Source organism: Primulina huaijiensis, chromosome 14, assembly GCF_012295235.1.
Source record: "Primulina huaijiensis isolate GDHJ02 chromosome 14, ASM1229523v2, whole genome shotgun sequence".
In the NCBI taxonomy this organism is placed as follows: domain Eukaryota; kingdom Viridiplantae; phylum Streptophyta; class Magnoliopsida; order Lamiales; family Gesneriaceae; genus Primulina; species Primulina huaijiensis.
Genome location: NC_133319.1, coordinates 17,211,182 through 17,232,425, shown reverse-complemented (window position 1 = coordinate 17,232,425; position 21,244 = coordinate 17,211,182). Strand labels below are relative to the sequence as shown.

The 21,244-nt window shown below is 32.7% G+C and overlaps 3 protein-coding genes across 3 annotated transcripts; 1 reads left to right on the top strand and 2 right to left on the bottom strand.

Annotated features, from left to right (window-relative positions):
- Positions 1-1,688: 1,688 nt before the first annotated feature.
- LOC140958042 (uncharacterized) lies at positions 1,689-2,117 on the bottom strand. Its single transcript, XM_073415442.1, has one exon. It carries the CDS (start codon positions 2,115-2,117, stop codon positions 1,689-1,691), a length of 429 nt encoding a protein of 142 aa, XP_073271543.1.
- A 2,779-nt stretch (positions 2,118-4,896) lies between these two features.
- On the bottom strand, positions 4,897-6,410 carry LOC140957452 (small ribosomal subunit protein eS21). Its single transcript, XM_073414724.1, has 4 exons — positions 6,282-6,410; positions 5,747-5,844; positions 5,497-5,629; positions 4,897-5,114 (listed from the first exon to the last, which is right to left on the bottom strand). Exons 2-4 carry the CDS (start codon positions 5,794-5,796, stop codon positions 5,049-5,051), a joined length of 249 nt encoding a protein of 82 aa, XP_073270825.1. The 5' UTR covers positions 5,797-5,844; positions 6,282-6,410; the 3' UTR covers positions 4,897-5,048.
- Positions 6,411-11,205: 4,795 nt separating this feature from the next.
- Positions 11,206-20,731, top strand: LOC140957009 (protease Do-like 2, chloroplastic). Its single transcript, XM_073414043.1, has 21 exons — positions 11,206-11,482; positions 12,155-12,292; positions 12,660-12,710; positions 13,593-13,666; positions 13,875-13,938; positions 14,405-14,449; positions 14,618-14,725; positions 15,310-15,387; positions 16,026-16,092; positions 16,347-16,405; positions 16,623-16,722; positions 17,665-17,744; positions 18,008-18,064; positions 18,753-18,856; positions 19,015-19,102; positions 19,209-19,294; positions 19,365-19,389; positions 19,493-19,564; positions 19,858-19,908; positions 20,094-20,154; positions 20,288-20,731. Exons 1-21 carry the CDS (start codon positions 11,297-11,299, stop codon positions 20,539-20,541), a joined length of 1,848 nt encoding a protein of 615 aa, XP_073270144.1. The 5' UTR covers positions 11,206-11,296; the 3' UTR covers positions 20,542-20,731.
- Positions 20,732-21,244: the final 513 nt, after the last annotated feature.

Below are 21,244 nucleotides of genomic sequence, written 5' to 3'. Positions count from 1 at the left end.
GGTTGGACGACTTTTAAAAGGCATGATGGACTGCTTTTATTTCATGCACGTGTTTGAGGATTTCCGGAAAGAGCTTTTTTTTAAAAAAAATATTTAAACACTTATTTTAAGTAGTAGACGTTTCAGTTGATATCAGAGCAAGGGTCCTGTGTAAGGTTGTGTCACCGCCAGCTTCAGCAGCTTAGTCTTCAAGCCTCAAGTCTGTAAGTTTAAATATTTTAAATGTTTTTAATGCTATCACATGCATATTTACATGATATATGTTTTACAATACATGTTTATCTGTCTATATGCATTTTACGACATGGAATAAGAAATTATATGATTTTCATGCATGTTGGCTTTGTGGTGGAATTGGACATGATTAAGAATTTGGCTAATGGGCATTTGGAAAGGATTGAAAATGATTTGACTATATTGATTTTTGGGTTTTAGTACTAATGTTCTATTTTTTAGTTCATAAGTTCATCATGAAGATTATGAATGTTTTTGGCAAATGTATATTTTCTAATAAAATATTGATGATACGTGATTACTAGTTTAATTAATTTTTGAGAATTTCATCTAAAGAATAATGATTTGAAAACTACGACGATATTTAGAAGTATAAAAATGTATAATTTGTGATTTTAGGTATTGATGGAAATGTAAGATTGGTTATGAGAATTGATTTTGGGTTTAATAAACTTAAGATTATTGAACTTTATGTTACGGGAAACCTATAAAATGGAATTAGGAACGCCAAGAACTTATAGGTAATTGTATAATTTTCGAAATTAAAGACCAATTGGATAATTTTCGAGAAAATTAGGAATTAATCTTGCAATGGTTAAGAAATATGAGAACTAGTTTAGCAATAAGTAAGAATTGAATGGTTTTAATGATAAGAATTTTTGATGAGTTAGGTTTGAAGGGATATTTAGAACCTTGAAATATCTTAGTTATAATGTTATAAGGAATGGTAATCAAAAAAATTGTAGGATGAATCAATATTGGGCTTGAAAATCTAAGCGTGGGTGGAATAATGTTATAGCAAAATAAAAAACTTGTGAAAATTCACCAAAATATTGTAGGTAGATGTGGAAAAGTGAAGGAGACTACTTGGAGGCCAAACCCTAGCTTTTCCATGTTTTTTGTGTGTGTAGTTTTATTTTTATTTTTATTTACAATTTTTTTGAAGGAGACTAATTGGAGGCCAAACCCTAGCTTTTCCATGTTTTGTGTGTGTGTGTTTTTAGTATGTGTTTGTGTGTGTGGGGTTTTATTTTTATTTTTATTTTTATTTTTAATTTTTTTAAAAAAAATTGTAAAAAAATTTGCAAATCAATTAAAGACTAACTAAACAAATTTATTAAGTCTTAAAATAATTTAATAAAATATTAAACATCATGCTCAAGAATAAAATCTCCTATTTATGGAAATTTGCGAATATCATGCTTAAAAATATTTTAATTCATCTAATAATTTAAATTTGACTTTAAAATGCTAAAATTCATAAATCATTTAAAATAAATAATTCATGGCTAAAAATAAAAATATAACATTTAATTTTTGCACCATAATCGTCTCTTGTGGGCCTTTTATTAGTATTCGGAGCACGCTTCTTGTTGGGATTGTTCTTATTTGAAGGGACGGAACATTTTTTTCCTTATTTTTTGGTGTCTTTTCCTTGCTAGACGATAAGCCTACTAGAAAAACATATGCTTTTCTTTCTTTATGGTGGTCTCATAAGTCGTGAGAATGTTGACTAGCTCTTCAAAACTAGACTCTTGCCTATTCATATTGAAGTTCACCACAAAACCATCAAATGAGAATGGGAGTGACAAAAACACGATGTCATTATGAAATTCCTTAGGAATCACCAATTCCAGGCCCACCACATTCTCAACAAGTCCAATCATATGTACACCGTGATCATGGACCGAGGCCTCATCTCGCATAAGTATAGTCTTGAGCTCCTTGATAGTAATGTGCCTCACTGTACGAGTTTGAGCACCATACAACTCTTTTATGTGCATGTAAATGTCAGCAGCATTTACAGATTCTTCAAACCGCCTCGATAGTTCATTTGACATAGTGCCTTGCAGATCATAGTCCCACCATCTCTCAAGCGTCATCAGTTCAGTAGAACTGACATTTCAAGCGCATATTTTGTAGAAGACTTCATTAATGTGTATCTCCAATTTTAGGACAATTTTTAATTTTCTTAGCCAGTCTAGAAAGTTAACTCCAGTTAACTTTGTTTTGATCGAGTGTTGTGGATGACAGATTACATGACGAAATCGTGAATATATTGATATTGTAACAGATTAAACATTACTGACTATTTTAAAAATAATTATAAGACATTAAATATGGTCTTTAATTTATGAATTTATCTTCCACTATTTTGACATTTTCACAACCTTTCTGATAAATATGTAAATCATATTTCTTTAGTAAGTACATGAAGCCCATTCAGCAAAATATGATCTCGACTAATATAAGTCAATCATAATTCTCAAAAGTAGATCCAATTGCAAATCATGCAACCCCAACGTAATTTGTCTCACGTTTGATAAGAGCCCCATAATATTACTCTGTTTATCTTCATGTGTCGAGATCGACCCATCAATTTTGAATTGTAGTAGATAGTCACAGTGAAATCCCGCAATAATATGAGATGAAGTCATGTGAGTTTCATCAAGTATATCAGTAGAAGTCACAACTTTCTGACATCCAAGCCTCCGCAATAACATGAGCTAGACATTGACGAAGGATAGCAACGTTTATCATTCAATCATCGCTGATGAAAGGCAATAAAAATTTAAACTCGTTATGATTTTCCTTTTAAGGATTTGATATAAATTTGGAATCATAATCAAAATGAGAATTTTTATTTTAAAAAATTTCTCTTCAATTTTTAAATTTAAAATTGTGTCATATTTGTTTGTATAAGTTTATTAGATTCATGCAGTTCTTGTTATTATTATAATAATAATAATGTATATACTTATTATTTATAACATATCACATACATCATAATTAATAAATATTTTTTGATAATCAAGAGCTTTTTGATCCATAAGAGCCATAGAAGTTTCCAAGTCCAAAAATCTAGGTAAATACAAGGATGTAAATGCAACAATACAAAAGCTTATATTATTTTACATGTCTTCGATTTTCAAAACTATTGATAATATAATCCCACCATCAGTCAATCTTTATCTTTCATTAAATATAATATTGACATTAAATTTTCATGGCACATTAACAAAAAAAATTTAAGGTGTGGGAACGGACCACAAACAGACTCATTTGATAATTATTAAAAAATAACATGATGGTAAAATATCTCAACATACACCTAACACATTTACCACGACTCTCGATCATCCTTATATCATAAGCAATCTTATAAAAAATCATGATATCATACATTATCATCAAATCATATATCTTTCAAATTTGTATGGGGATTGTCGGCTGCTGCCTTAAAACCGCAAGTTGCCCTGCCTGCACCCAATTTTTTTTTATTTGAAATGGGCAGCGCTTTATTGCCTGTCTTTCAGTTGCTGCCCACGTGTGTTATCCGAAATTGTTTCAAGCAACGCGTGTAAAAATTTAAAAAAAAAATTTTTTTTTAAAACTTTTTTATCATATTTCGGGAAAATTTTCTTATGTTGTTAAAAATAATTTATTCAATATGATTTAAACAATAAACACAATGAATCATACAAAATGCAGTAAAATTTTAAAAATTTTAATTTCCGACATTTAAAAATTACTTGGCCGTCGTATGGTTCAAAATCCGACAATATGGTGTTTATCGATTGATTACCTTTAGCGTTTGAACGCCTATGCTCCAAACATTCTAAATTTTAAGCAAATAAGTCTTGTTGTATTCTCAACGAACAATCAACTAAATTCTATTTTGATCGGATCGAATTAGAGTAGATGAGATAAATAGACTCTTTTTAAAAGATTCTTCAAATTTAAGCTACAGTTGCTCCTTCTTGAAATGTTAAATGAACTGAGCATTAAGAAATTAAATAAATTTTTGTTTTATAACCAAATGAAAAAAAAATCAAAATAATCTCTCTATAACCGATAAAACATTTTGAAAAATATTCAAGAGATGTGCAAGGTAAATAATAAAAACGGTTTGGTTCAAGTATTTAATTAAACACTTTGTATGCACATAAAATGCTTCAACGATGCATCTAAAAACAATAACAATAATAAGTAAATGCGATAGATAAATATGCACGAATTTGTTATGGATTTTTGAAGATTAACAACTCATACATCATCTTTTCCTCCCCTTGGAAGGTATCATCAGAAAATTTTGGTTTATACAACTCTTGTATATATCTATTTCGACTTAGAACTTATGTATTGCTTAATCGAAACTCCTAACACACTTCTGATTATAAGTCGCAACCTCACATGTCAATACTACAAACACAATATTTTATATTTTTGTGTAAAGACTTTCACTCAGCTATTCTTTAAAAGTCAACTCTCATATATAAATATGTGAATAATTGTGTATATAGAAATCTACTCTATTACAATATATGCTTCTCAAACGTATCATTATACGCAAGGGAAAATATCTAACTAAGCAAATATATATTTAGACTCTCCTTGGATTAATCTCATTCTGACTAATTTTTCTTGTATAATCTGCACATACTTTTAATCAACATTAAAATGTTGTTTGATATTCAAAGTGTTATATTTATGATCTCCAACAATGATATAGACGTCATATACAAAAATATCACTATTTGGAAAAGTCATGTATTGTTTCATTGAAACAACCATATTTGACTTGGTGACAACTTTTTAATATCGGGCGGGAGGAAACAGTCTTCTAGTGGAATTCATCAATAGGTTTAAACAAAAAACAAGTGTCTAAAAAAGTAATAGCACATTATAGAATTTGAATCCAACATAAAAGATAAAAAAAAAAAAAACGCCTTAATTAAGTTGGTCAAAACAAGACACCTTCTAATAGTAGTAAAATTAATTAAAGCGCTTGACACCACCCAAACTAGAATGGATCACTGTTGCCGGACTTCAGCTTTCTTTTTCTGCCAGAGCCTATCAAGAGCACTGTCAGCATCACCCTACAACAGAATTTCCAACTCCAGTTCACACTAGAATAGAATGAAACAGAATTTCCAAAATCTTGCAGCATGAACACTTAAATCTAGTCATTTGTTGGACATGTATAATATAACTGATGTATCGAGTGTCGACACATCCTCCGAATGCTCCAATTCTCTAGTGTAAAAAAATTAGTGCATACTTGAGTATCCTAGCATGTGAAAGCCAAAAAATTAGTGCCATACTTGAGTATTCCTAGAATGTGAAAGCCATATGCAACACCAACGGAAGGAAACAAAAAAATCTAGTTAAAAAAGGTATAATGTCCTCATTTATCGCGAGCGAGTGCAAGACAGTATTTTCAAATTAAAACAATGGTAAGAGAACCTCACAAAGCCTTACCTGAGCCCGGACAAATCCACACAGTGCAAAGGTGGAAAATTGGCCAGTGTATCGACCATTCTCATCCAAATGCCCCAGATTGATCTGGACCGATGCATGATCCTTAGAGGTGATGAGCCTATTCGTAGCAGAGCTGAATCAACCAAAGAACAATTATATCAAAACAACTGCAACATGTGACCAAACTTTGAAACCAATTCACAGTTCATTGTGTGAATATAAATATAAGTAAACATCAGAAAACACATACCACTTTCTGGGAATGTACAGATCCATGTTTTGTCCCTCTTCGTTCTGCATCTTGGCTGGACTTTCTAATGCACAAATAACTCACACAGCTCAAAGCACCTGCATTTGTACAACACAATAAGAACTCTCAATTAATGCTATAACATATAGTTTCCAATAACGTTATATATTTCAGCAAAACAGACTAATTATCATTTCGCAAAACATTACTAAGAACAAGAAAAATCCAATTTCGAGCGAAGAACGTCATTCAAAGAAAAAAATGTGAAGTTGGGTTTTGATCACAAATAATCCTGCCAGTTCCTAGAAACATCATTCCCTATCTCACGCACCCAAAAACGAAGATAAACATCACCGATAGTTACATCTACGGGGGGAAAAATCAAAAGGCAACATAACAACGTCAATCGAATACGATGCAAAGCTACAGTACACGAATCTAAAATCCACCTTCCATAAAAATACATATCCACAACATATAATGAATCTGAATCGGAATCGAAATAGATAGAAAAGCAAGTAAACCAGAACGATACCGCAAAAGACAGCAGAGGATATGGGAAGAAAGCCGCAGCCCGCAGCAGCGGCCCTTAAAACCCTAGATTATGAGTTTCACGTATCCGATGGGCTTGTGATACAAAACTTTAATGGGCCTTCTATAATTGTTAATTGGGCTTTACGATACAAAACTTTAATGGGCTTTGCGATACAAAACTTTAATGGCCCTTAAAACCCTAGATTATGAGTTTCACGTATCCGATGGGCTTGCTATACAAAACTTTAATATTATATGAAAATATTGTTTAAGTTTATTTGTGAAATTTTTTTAAAAAAATTGGATGAGAAAATTATTACAAGAAAATGTAATTCGAAGAAAATATTTAAATGCATGGCTGCACGTACAATTGTATGTTTGTAAATTAATTTAATAATTTTAACATTCTGTAAAGCCTTTTTAACATTTTGGAATGCCCTGTGAGTAAATAAAGGTGCATATTATATGTTTTAATATTATTTATATGAGTAAGTCTCTTGTGAAATGGTCTCACGAATCTTTATCTGTGAGACGGGTCAATCCAACCGATATTCACAATAAAAAGTATTACTCTTAGCATAAAATGTAATATTTTTTCATGGATGACCCAAATAAAAGATCTGTCTCATAAAATACGACCCATGAGATCGTTATTAGTTTTCTTAGCGATAACCGATCGGAAGGTGTCATTCATAGTTGGGAGGAAAATGCATCATTATCCTTACCATCATCATCATGAGTTTTCTTAGCGATAACCGATCGGAAGGTGTCATTCATAGTTGGGAGGAAAAGCTTGATTTTTGCCTACTGGAGAAACTTTTCACTAGATGATTTTCATAAGTTATTATTTCAAAATTTCGTAGTAGAGAGGTTGAGCTAGAACAGGGAAGAAAAATTTTGAGGTAATGGTGTTTAAGTGTGTTAAATGAGGGTAAATTCTTGCTTATATCCTGAAAACATGAAAAAAAAATCCCAAAAAATCTTAAATATCCTATAATCGTCTAGAAATGAGGCCATGCAGGTGGTCAGGGGCGGAGCTACAGAGGTGTCCGGGTGACCCAATTTTTTTTAAAAAAATTATATGTAAATTTTGTATAATTTTGAAATAATATGATATTAGTCCGGATAGATCAATTTAAAATATTAAAAGATTTTATAGTTTAAAATTCTAACCCGGACAGAGCCATATTTTTGGCTCCGTGTCGAAAAAGGATCGGCAATTTTTCCACTAAAATTCAAACAATGTTGCTACTTGGGATGGAAATAGTACCAAAAAACATAAGGTACTACACATTTTTTATATGTATCCTAATAGTATATAACCCTATTATAAACATAAATCTTGCTCAAAATGTGTCAAACTTCTCATGACTTCGATAACGATGTGATTTATCATTAAGTAATAGTGTCATGATATGCGCAACTGAGTAAACAATTTTTTAAACTTCACATGTCTTATTTCAGCCAAAGATTCATTGCACTATTAACTCATTAGACCACATATGATATCTTTATCCCGTATGGAAATATTGAATCCCTGACTACAATGCATTTGCTCCTACGTATTTTGAAACTACACCCAACCTCGCCACCTGATGACCCTCAATGGAGTCAGTAAACGGATCAAAGTGCATGCTAGTACGTATAGCTCCTACATTGTCCCGGGTCAAAGGACTAATGGTGTCCACAATAGCTCGGTTCTTGAAATATTAAACACCGATGAATTAAATCGAGTTTGGTTTTCAAACCAAGCAGAAGACACTCGAAATAATCATTCGTAGAAACCGATTAAACTTTTTGTAAAGCATTTAAAATAAATGCAAATTGAATGAGTAAAAATATTTTGGTTGAAATATTTTATCAAACACTTGGTATGCAATATTTTGATATTTGAATAACATAACAAATAAACACGAATTTTTTTATGGATGTAAGGAGACTTCAAATGCTCCTACGTCACTCCTTCTGCCCTTTGAGAAGGATTCACTAGAAGACTTTGATTTATACAATATTTTGTAAAAACTCACTCAGTTTAGGACTTACACTACTGTTTAACTGAACTCCTAACACTCAACTAGACTGAAGGCAGCACCTCTCATCCAGCACTTGTATAACGTCTTTGTGCAAAGACTACAAACACAAGTTTAATGTCTTTGTGTAAAAGTCTCACTCAACTAATCTTTGAAATTCGACTCTCATGTATATGTGTGAGTGGTTGTATGTGAGGAATTTATCCTTTACAGTGTACATCTCAAATGTATCATCACACAAAGGTTTGTGCTATCAACTAGCTAATTTCTTCATGTTAACTGTCCATGCTTTGAATTCCCTTCAAAAGCTCTTGTTTGATCTTCAAGATGTTGTATTTATATGTCCCAATAATGATATATACATTAGATACAAGAATATGAGCGTTTGGAAAGTTTCTGTACTATTTCGGAAATTGCAACGGTCAAATTCTCATTGCTGGACATTTTCCCGAGCCTAAACTGGTCAGCTAGTCAGCTGGTTCAGTTCAACTAATCAACTGCTCAGCTGGTCAGCTGCTTCAACAGTTCAGTTTCACCTGGTGTGCTACTCAACTTGTTCAGTTTCAGATGTTGTGCTGTTCAATGGTTCAGTTTCAGCTGGTGTGTTAAAATCAGTGTTGCTTATTTCAGTTTTTGCAAAACCATTAACTTTATCGTCATTTATCAGAAGTTTAAGCTTCGATTCAGACTTTAACTTCTGAAGATAATTTGTAAATCATCGTATTATCTTTCCAACGTATACTGAATCTATTCATTCAAATAAACGCGCTGAGAGCTATGGCTAAAATACCGCAACTGCTCATACCCAACTGATTGCTGTTTTCGTGCAATTAGTTTGGTAATTCAGCGATCAGTTAGACCTAGATAACATCCGATATTGCCCAACTAACGTGAAATACGACTTGTTTCAAATTGAGTTTCTGATATGTAAAGTTAGCGGATTGTCATTTGAATCATCCAGCTAAGAGATATAATCAAAACACTGAAGCTCGTCAGAAATTCAGTTTGACTAAATTTAGTTTCAGTTTTTTTCTCGTGTTTGCAACTTCACACGTGAGTAAATATGTTAGAAATATAATAACAAGTTTTGTTAACATTAAAATCAAGATTGCGAACATGAAATGCTCTAACATATACATATATATATATATACATATATATATATACATATATATATATATATCATGTGTTATNTATATACATATATATATATACATATATATATATATATATCATGTGTTATCAAAAATTGACTCTACATGATACATACAACATGAGAATTTTAATTAATTAATGAAAACATGAATCCTAATAGAGTTAGGATTATTAATCATAATAAGAAAATGACTCTTGATTAGGAATCAAAGTCTATAAATATTTTATTAAGGGTTATATGAAAAGATACATTTTTTGCACACAAACTTTTGTCCAAAAATATTTTTCTTCCCTCTCCTCCACTCAAAATTTCGGTCATCTTGAATTTTCACTAGAAGAATTTAACGACCACATAGCCACGGGATATCTTAAATTCCAGCTATCTTGTCTCGACGTAAGATTGTTTAATATCTCTAGTGCGATTTAAAGAAGAAATCCAGTCTCCGATCGTGGTCTTGATTACGCGATCAAAAGTAGGAATATTCGTTCGTATGGATTTACAAGAAAGACCAACTCCACTAATCTCGAACTGATTTTGGTGTCCAACATTAAATACGAAAAAATAAACAATTCTAAACACCCTATGAATGTTTTAGTCATACGATGCTCAATAAACATTTTGAATGTCAAAACTAAAATTTACGCCTTGAATGCGAGCAACGATACTTCAACAATTTGAGGCATTCCGAGAATCGAGCTCGCCAACCGACCAAGTGCTCAGGTTATTTAAAGCCTTTTTTTCAAAAAAAATATATATAAAAATAAAATAAAAACGTGTTTAAACTTTTATTTTCCCGTTGGTTGGCTGTATATGAAGATTACAATATCGGGTTAATCACTAATCATATCCAGAAATGTTTGTGATTGAGATGAATGTCGTATCACTTTTCGAAAGACAATTGAAAATCCTATTTTCTGTCCCATTTTTACTGTGAAAATTGTGAAGTCTCGTTTATGCAAAAGACAATCGTTAGCATGTAGTGGAGAATCACTTCTTAACTTGGATCCTGAAATCTTTTTAATTATATAACTTTCGTAAAACCTAAATATTCAATTTATAATTTTATTCTAGATATACAATTTATAATTTTATACTAAATTATAAGGGTGTTCAAACTTCGGATATAACCGAAAAAATCGAAAATCCAAACCGAAAAAACTGAACACTGAATCGAACCGAAAATCGAATTTTATAATTTAGATATAAATATTAAAATCGAAATTTATTTGATTCGGTTTCGGATTATATATGTCAAAACAATACCGACCGAAAAAATCGAAATTTCATTAAATTAATAATTTTATTTTTATTATAAATTTTTTGAGATGATTTTAGTGAACGATGAATTATTTTGAATAATATTTAGTTGATTGTTGTTTATGTAATTCATTTAGATTTTATATTTAAATGTTTTACTAAGAAATCATGTAAAAAGTTAACTATTCTATTTTACAATATATTTATCTTATTAATTTAAATAATCGTATCAAAATCGAAATAACCGACCGAAATAACCGAACCATTTCGGTAGAACCGAAGAAAAATGATTCGGATATCGGATTATATATTTGTAAAACCGAAAATCGAACGGAACCGACCGATGAAAACCCTATTAAATTCCAAAAGCTATCTATTAATATATAGAACTCTATTTCCTTTTGTTGTTTTCATACCATTTACTAATTTATTTCAGACATATTTTGTATAATATAAAATATAATAGTGCAGAGGATAAGATAATATACGATAAACTCTCCTCTCCACCTTTTTTTTATTTTATTTTGAACTTCCATTACACAGAACTCAGCTGCATTGCTGTTTTTTTTTTACATGGGAATCGCAGCCGGAACCTGGTGGTTCTCCGCTTCCATTGCTTGCGCCGACTCCCGTCTCTCTTTATCCTCCAGTCAACTCTTGTGCACTTCTCGCAGACCTTATCTTTATTGCGTTTCCGAGTCTTCTGAAGCTCCGGTCGAAGGAGCATCGAAGAAATACAAGAGGAGATTCGTCAATGAGGTACTATAATTATTTCTATGTAGTTTGGTTTATTGTTTCTTTTGTTTTAGCAATCCTCGTTAATTGAATGAAAGGTGTTGATTTCTTAAATTTATTTAATAAAGAGAGAGTAGCACTGTAGCAGGGAGTAGTTGATACATATTTACGTTCTTTGAAAAATATGGCTTCTTGCGCTAGATTTTCGAAATAATGCTTCATAGAGAAAACAAACAGCACTAGCCTGTTAAGAATTTTTTGGTATCCTGTTCTTAAAATTTAAAAAGGCTTCAATGCAAGAAATACACAAACGTTAATATATTAATTGTATAGTTTGTTTCCACCCTTCATTTCCTTGTGATTGAGTGGCTGACATACCCTTTAATTATGTCATAATGTTATTGATTTATGTTCATCTTCTTTCAACGGATTAGACGAATGAAACTAAATGCCGACCCTTTTCTCTACCTCAACTTATAAGCCAAAAAATTAAGAATACACTAGTAATATTGGAATATTTGTCTCGTGGAATTTAAAAAATTATAAATAAAGTTCATAAAATTGGAACTTTCTGGCTAGAGAGTACTTATTGAATTCAGTGTAGGCACCTAAAGCGAAATGACCACCAAGCTTATGAAGCACTATAATTACTAGTTCATGATTTTAAGTTATGATATTACGCAAAAGTTTTAACAGAGATCAACTGAAGAAAATACATTTTGGAAGTCAGACGGTAGAGGTAGTCGGAATAAAACTGGACTGTCAGCATTTAAATCAATTGGTGTACAGAAGAAAGGGAACAAGGGAATTCTGGTTGACTCGAAGGAACAGCAGGTACGTATACCCGATACCCAATTCCTCATTCCTTTTCAAATCTCAATTATGGTACAACTCACTTATATGGCATTTAATTCCTGTATTGTCTTAACTAATTCATTGTTTTTTCATTGAGAGAAATATGAGGCAATGCATGGAACCTGAAAATCACAAGTTCGTTGTCAAAAGGAATAGCGAAATGTAGGATTTGTCAAAGCTGTTCAGTAATTTGCATGCAAATGTAACATAGTGACAGTATTTGAAACCTGGTGGAAGTGATTATTTGCATTTTGGGGTCTGCCAAAATCTATGTTATCATTATTTGAAGCATTATTGGCTAAGATGATAGTTAAGTTCCTTCAAATTGATCGGTTATAATTTTTAGGTAGAGGCCGACAATCTTCAAGACGCTGCTTTCCTTAATGCTGTTGTGAAGGTAAGTACATCATCTATTTAAACATTTTGAATACAACTTTTGACTCCGGTTCGCTATTCGTTTTTCACGGAGTTGCTGTTTGGTTTTTGTCTTATTGTTTTTCGTAAGAGGGACAAACTTTTTCTTAATTCATTCCACTTTGTTCTTGCAGGTTTAATCTTTATAGATAAGCCATATAGAGCCTATGATCTAATCCTTGATCGAAACATTCTTACAATTTACTTGTCACAACTAACAATCTACCTTTCTAGCGTTACTCTGCATTGTGATTAGTTTAACTGATTTCTCTGTGATGCTTTAGATAAAAGACTAAATTTGTTTAACTTTTCTGCCTGAAATATTTTATCATTTATCTCTAATTTTAGCAGCTTGTTAGGACCTGACCTATGTTTGTGATATACTGCAGCATCTATCTTCCCTACAAGATGCTCTTCTCAACGATCTCATTTCACCTTGTTGATAGCTGAATCATTCAAATAAATGCTCTATCCCAAGTACTTTATATATGTTCCTTGATAACATGATTAAGTGATGTCTCTTACCAACAATTGATTTCAGGATGAATTGTAGTGACATGCATAATACTTTTTCTTTCTTTTGTGCTAAAAAGATGTTCTTTGTTTCAAGAAGCTTGATTTATGTTATTAATTTTTTTTACCATTGCTTAATAGGGTTAATAACTTGTCAATGTTGTCAGAAAATATACAGTTGTACAACTCAATATCTATTCTAATGACCATACTCAAAAATTAATTTCCTTTTTCAGTATTTAATTGTTAGTGTCCCTGCAAATAATAAATTTATCAATATTCTAAATTGTGTCGTGATTTGGAAGATCATTCCTTTGACATGTATTTTTTATTCTTCTTTCCCTCTGTGTAGGTATATTGTACTCACACTGCACCAGACTATTCCCTTCCATGGCAGAAACAAAGACAGTATACAAGTACCGGAAGGCATGTCTGAGTAACATTTTCTCATGTTTCTTTTTCTCCAGAAAATGCGACTTTTGCATCTCCTTCATTCCCACTAGCACCTTTTTGTGTCTAACTGGTTTGGTGCTCGCTTTTCTTGGAACTAATTAAAAATCATTCTGAAGAGTATAATTATTATTTTATTTTATTTTTAAATTCAAAATGATAATTTTTTTATTCTATTACGCAGTGCCTTCATGATTGGGCATGGAATGCTTTTGACAAATGCACACTGTGTTGAACATGATACACAGGTAATATTTGAAGCTTCTCCGCCCTAACGCTTCTTTCGTTAAGCGAAATTTCACAATACGTATTGGTTTGATGCAATAAGTGAAGTGAAATGATCAGCACATGCACAAGATACCTAACAATAAATTCGACGTTCAAACATCCCAAATCCGTCAAATTTAAAGCAAATTTTGTTTCAAAACAATTTATGTTATTTGATGGTTTGCTCGTTCCCTCTAGCATTCGTTATATACTTGACCTTCTAAACTTGGTCTTGAAGGTCTTTTGCTGTGATTGTATTTCAAGAACTTGGTCTTGAAGGTCTTTTGCTGTGATTGTATTTCAAGTATGTGAGTCATCTTGTGTTGATACTTTCTGGCAGACATTTGGATGCTGGGGATTTTATTCTGTACATCATTTGTTTCATGTCCTCAGCTGCACCAAAGGTGTGTTATAGTTATTTGATTGGTACTTTTGATATGATTGCAGGTCAAAGTAAAGAGAAGGGGGGATGATACGAAATATGCTGCCAAGGTAGCTTCTTTAGAATTCAGTTATTCACAGCTGTTATGAACCTTATTTTAATGCTTCAACTGATAAAGTAATTAAAAAGTATGATCCCTAATACAAACTATATGTATACTAGCCTATAATTCGATCTGATTATGCCACTCGCTCTCTGCTCAAATGGTATTATTGTAGATTCTGGCAAGGGGTTTAGAATGTGACATTGCTCTGCTTTCAGTTGAGAGTGAGGAATTTTGGGAAGGATCTGAGCCCCTTCGCTTTGGGCGCTTGCCTAATTTGCAGGTCCACTTGATCATATTTCTCTATCCAGGACTATTATTCCTTGTTTTTCCGCCTTCTTTTTGACATAGAAACAAGGATTTCAAGTTTTCGTCAACTTCAACTCTAGGATTTGAAGATTTTTCATTTTTGACGCTGTCTGCATCAAGCTCAGCAGGGTTACTTCTATAAAGTGTGATTTTGAAGTAATTTCATTTCATGTTACCTGTATTGAATATTCTGTTGATCATATTTTTGTGAATGAACTTCATATATACATGAACAAGAACTTCAAAGTTGGCATTTGAATGATAATATATTCCTTGGGTTGGATGTATGCCATCCCTTCATAACCAATGCATTTGTCTTTTCTGTGAAGTGTTGAATTGAGAATCAATGTTTGTTCCTAACCTTTGTGGGACTCGTTAAGTTGAGAAACCAAAAGGAATGAAATTGATATGTCATATGTTACACTTTGCAGTATATTGCATGTTGATGAACTTCCAAGTACATATGGAATTACATCCGTCTGTTTTGACGTGACCATAAAAGATAACTTCAGTACCTGTCCTTTCACAGCTTCGTTACTTTCCCTTTCAAATTTGCAGGATTCAGTGACTGTTGTAGGATATCCACTTGGAGGAGAAACTATATCAGTGTCTAAGGGTGTAGTATCAAGAATTGAGGTCTGTTCACTCTATTAACATCTCAGACTTCTACCAGAAATTTGCATTTCATTATTTCAGGATTTTATTCCTTGGCCTAATTCAAAATGTAACTTTAGTTTATTTAGAAAGTGCAATTGCTTGACCTTTTTCTTTTCACAATGATGAAATATTATTATGAAGTTGATACAAAAATTTCATTTCGCTTATTTGATAGACAAAAAAATTAAATGTCAAGAGTCTTTTTTACCGGCAATATGATGCAAAAAGCAAAAGTGTCTCTTGATGTTGGAAACTTGGTGGAAAGTGTCTCTCTCTCTTGCAGGACCAATGACAAAATAATTCTTGCACCGTTCCATAACTTGTGAGATTCCACCAGAGGATTTTGTAATAAATTTTGACTGGGACATAATTGTTCGTTATTCAAGCTTCAATCTTTGGCAAACATGTACCTCGGTTTTAACTGTAACAACTTTCTCCACTATTGACCAAATCACTGGCTTATTTACTATTTATATTCTATCAGTTTACATATTTGCATGTCATATTTTCTGTTTCGATAAGAAAAATGGAACAATAGTAATAATGTTAACTGTCTTGGGTCTTGTACTTATATTTAGGGCTTGCTATTTTTGTTTATACTTATCACACGTCTTCAGGTTACATCGTATGCTCATGGATCTTCTGAGCTACTTGGCATTCAAATTGATGCTGCCATAAATCCTGGTAAGTGTATATTTTTAAAACTATAAAATTTTCTTTTCCAAGGGGGACAAATTTGTTGTTGGTCAGATGTGCCATATTTTCCAGTTCCCTTTTATAAACACAACTCTAGTTTTGAGTTCTTATTTCTTTGATTATGGCTTTATATTTCTTTGGTTTATTATAGCTAATAATATGAATATATTTTCTCTTATTTTTATCTTACCCCAGCGCTGTGCTCTGTCATTGCTTTTACTAATCATTAATTCCTTATTTAGGTAATAGCGGCGGCCCCGCATTCAATGACCAAGGGGAGTGCATTGGAGTGGCATTTCAGGTTTAATTAGATTTGACTGTGAAAATCTATGGACTTTAGAGTTGGATGTTAGCTCTCTTTATTATCAGCTTTGCCGTGGGAATTATTCTTTTCATGCGATACTTTTTCTAAGTTATGATGTTTAGACTTATGCCATGACTTTAAAGTGCCCCATGGTCATAGTTTTGTATCAGTTGTTTGCTTATAACATCATATCCTCAGAGGACCTTACCTTTAGGTATACAGATCCGACGAGGCTGAGAATATTGGCTACGTTATTCCTAGTACTGTTGTATCTCATTTTCTTGAAGACTATGAAAGGAATGGGAAATACACTGGTGAGCCTTCATCGTGGTGAAATAACCTTTTCATGTTAATGAATCATCTTTGGTGTTATTTGATGTGTCTAGGCTTTTATAACAAGTTTAAATGTCTCAAACTATGATGCTCGTGAGAAAGAGTTATTCAAGCCATCGAGCTACCTGCTACGACATTTCAGTTTTGATTGGGTTTTATTAACATAAAAGCTTAAACTAAAAAGCAGATAAGAAAAACTGAGAATATCATTGTGGAACTCTATTAAATGTCTGAGGTACATTCCAGGATATTTTTACAAATGAACAATTTTGCTAGACATCTCTATGAGAGGAAACCATCATTATTCATCCCCAAAACAGCTTATTTTGTACATATTTCTGCTAGATATATGTGCTTTTAATCATTAAGGTGAGCCTGTTACCTCCTATTTGCAAAAACACAATTGTCAAGATCTCAATCCTGATTGATGGACATCACGACTTCCCAGAAAACATTTTGAATTTTTTTATGAAAGAAATTAATAACAATAAGATAAAGGCATGAAACAAAAATTTATCTCCTTTCTCCATGTAGTTTAAGTAGAGGAGAAATTCACAACCATTTGAGTTATGTACATGCACATTGGTTAGGGGTGAACCCAGCCTTGTTTCATACTTCATCACATGGGGCCATTCTTTAGAAATTTGAGTTGTTGGATGGGTATTAGGCTTGCGGAGTTGATTGAGTTAATTTTCTCTCCACAAAGTTATGTCCTTCTAGAGTTATGCCTAAAAAATATGGCACTGAGAAAACATCAAGGCAATTTATCTCATTTTACATATATTTATTTTACAAATATACATATATTCAGTTTCGTCATTTGTTGGATACTCTCTCTTTTGTAAGCATGTGGCAAAACAAAGTATGTTAGTTTCTGTTACTTGTGGATAGATTGTTACCAAATAGCTTTGCATAAATGTCAGGTTTCCCTTCTCTTGGAGTGCTGTTGCAGAAATTGGAGAACCCAGCTTTGAGGGCATGCTTGAATGTGCCCTCCAATGAGGTCTACCATTTTCTTATGAACTAGAAGGAAACATAGATTTGTGTGTCCAACCATTTAAGATTATATTATTTGTGTGTCCAGCCACGCAAAATTATACTGATAGCATTTGATGGGTAGCTCACCTTTATGTTGTCAGATGAGCAGCAAGTAGTGTTATTTGAGTGATCATCCTTGACTGTCCATTCAAGAAATTTGTTTTCAAGATTTACATTGATACAGAAAAGCTGGTTTCTCTTATTACCGGCAAACCGTTCGTCTTTCAGGGTGTACTTGTGCGGAAAGTTGAGCCAACCTCCAATGCTAGTAATGTGTTGAAGGAGGTATATCTACCTTCGTAAGTCTTATTGGGCTTTCTGTTTGTCTTTCTCTGTTGTTGAGTTTACGTCAAGTTATTATTTACCTTGGTACTTTGATCTTTTTGTCCACGCTTTGCGTGTTTACTCCACTTTTATTCAACATCCGATATACAAAATTTTTTGTGTCACTGATGAACTTTTCCATCTTTCATGTTGACGCCTTTCTTGTCTTCCTACGTGCTTCAAATCAATTATTGATGTTCTCAATTAGATTCTGAAGCACACAGTTTAAGTTTTGGTCTTTCAATTCCCCAACTGCATTTGCTGCTTTCCTGGAAATAAAATCTTGAGAAGATACTGACAAAAGGAGCTCCTGCAGTCTTCAAGACAAAGTTGATTGTTTAATTGCCACAAAATTGACTAAATTTGTATCCTAGTTCAAGTTAGCGTTCTTGATTTGTGGGAAGTTTCCTAAATAAGTACTGACAGATTTCTGGAAAATTCAAGTTTTACATTAAAAAATGAAAATAAATTAAAATTTTCTGTGTTTAGTGGAAAATGTTTGTAGGATTGTATTGTTTTTAATGGATTTAAAATTCATTAACATAAACAAATCCATGGAAAAATTAGATAAATGAGGTGAAAGAGATAGTCGTGTTATCATGTTATATACCTTGTTTGTTGTCTACTATCGGTATTGTTTTTCTTCCAGGGGGATGTCATTGTAAGCTTCGATGATGTTTCTGTTGGATGCGAAGGGACAGTACCGTTTCGGTCAACAGGGCGTATTGCATTTCGTTATCTTATTAGTCAAAAGTAAGGTTACCTCTCTGTAATTTTATTACGAACATTCTCCCTTTAAACTTAGACCTTTCTGTAAATACGCCTGACTGAAACTCAAGTCTAAATTGATTCTGTGCAAATACATTTTAGTTTCATTAACATGAATCTAGTTTAATATCATACTCTGTTAGGTTTATGGGTGATGTTGCAGAGCTTGGCATTATTAGGGGAGGAAAATCAATGAAAGTTCAAGTAGTTTTAAATCCACGAGTTCATTTGGTAATTGTTTTTTTTTTGTTTTGTGGTGGCTGGGTTGACTGTTTACCTTTCATATTAATTAAATCTCTGATACTAATTTATTCTTTTCAATTATTTTTACCTGAAGGTTCCTTACCACATTGATGGAGGCCAGCCTTCATATTTGATTGTTGCTGGCTTGGTGTTTACTCCTCTTTCAGAGCCTCTGATCGGGTACATTTCTGAGATTCGTTCATTTAAGCATAGGAAAAACTTATATTGTTGATTTGTTTGTATTTTACAGAGAAGAATGCGAAGATAGCATTGGGGTATTTTATCTTCTTCTTTCCTTTTGTTATTCTTCCGTCAACACAGACATCATTATCATGTATTCTTGAGTTTTACTGTTGATTAGCTTCTTCTTATGTTCAGTTAAAATTGTTAACAAAAGCTCGATACTCTATGGCAAGATTTGAAGGAGAACAGATAGTAATCTTATCACAGGTATGTACATAGCTATGAGCCTTCCCTCATTGAAGAATTTTGTTCTTGTATTTTCAAACCCTTTGACATCACTTCTGGACATGTGCGGACGGCCGTTTGATTGGTTTACACAAACTTAGAACCCTCCATCACTTGTCTTCTTTGAACCCCGTCGAGGATCAAAATGAAAGTTTTTCAAGAAAATCAAGGATTATCATCAACTTTTACCAACAAAGAAAAAATATTTATTACGGTTCTAATTCTTGTGTGCAGCATTTTGTGGCTCACGGTTCGTTTTGTTGTATTTTGTACAGGTATTGGCAAATGAAGTAAACATAGGATATGAAGATATGTGCAACGAGCAGGCGAGTCAAAAAATACCCATACGTTAAATTCATATGAGTGCATCTATAGGCAAGAATAGAATCGAGAATTTTGATTATGGATGACGAAAAGTTTAGCTAAAAATTCCATATGGGGGTCTACCCTTGTGTGCTTGTGCTACCATGATTTCTTGATTTCAACTAAAAGTAAGTAGAATCAATGCCAGGTTTTGAAGTTAAATGGCACTCGGATCAGAAACATTCGCCACTTGGCTCATCTAATTGATTGTAAGTGCTACTGGCCACTTCAATACTTCATCGACTATATATTAATTTTCTCATAGCAGCTCGGACCGGAGCTGCTATTAGACTGATAGCCACCACTGTCTACTAAATTTTCGAGTATGTGTTCGTTGATCAGCATGCAAGGACAAATATTTAATCTTTGAATTTGAAGACAACTTTTTGGTTGTTTTGGAGAGGGAGCAAGCTTTAGGTTCATCAGCCAGCATTCTCAAAGGGTATGGAATTCCATCCGAAAGATCGGAAGATCTGTCAGAACCATATTTGGACTCCATTGAACAAAAAATCGATGCTATAATCGATCATAATGAGTATGGTGACATTCCCGTCTCAAATTCGGATTTTGGTTTTGATGGTCTTCTTTGGGCTTAAAATTTAGAGTTTTTTCTCTTACATTTTGTTCATAATCATTTAAATCACTTTCATAGTGTTCTTTTTTCTTTTTAAAAGAAAATTTTGCCAGAAATTAGTCTTCTTGTACCAGTGATTAGTAGAGAGTAAAGTCTGCAACTGTAATTCTTTGTGATTTATGTAACGGAAATCTTGTCGCTTTTGCATGTCATATGTGGCTGTAGAGAGGTATTTTCGTTATTGCAAGTGTAGATTCTTGAAATTTTCAGACAAGAAGATCATGAACATTATTTAGACATTACCAATCGCATCAAATATTTATTTTTATTTTATTTTTCTGAAAGACCAATCGCATCAATTTGGACAAACTAATTAACCAAACACCATTTAAACTTAGAATCTAAAATTTAAAAAATAAAAATAAAATTGAGAGACTAAAAGAGAAATTAAAACTATGCATAGAATATCCTATTTGATATTATTTTTCAACATATTTGCTATTTGTTAATATTTACTATACATTCACAAAATTTAATTTCAATGACGTCGTTTTCAAATCGTAATGCTAGTGGTGATGATGGAAGTGCACGGCAAGTTGTGCCTCCATTGGAATTTGATGAAGATTTTGGCTACATTCCCGACTTTGACGACGTCGAACCCAGCCCGACCATGAGGAAAAGGCTATGGAACTCCCCAATGAAGGTGGTGGGAATTTTTTGACATC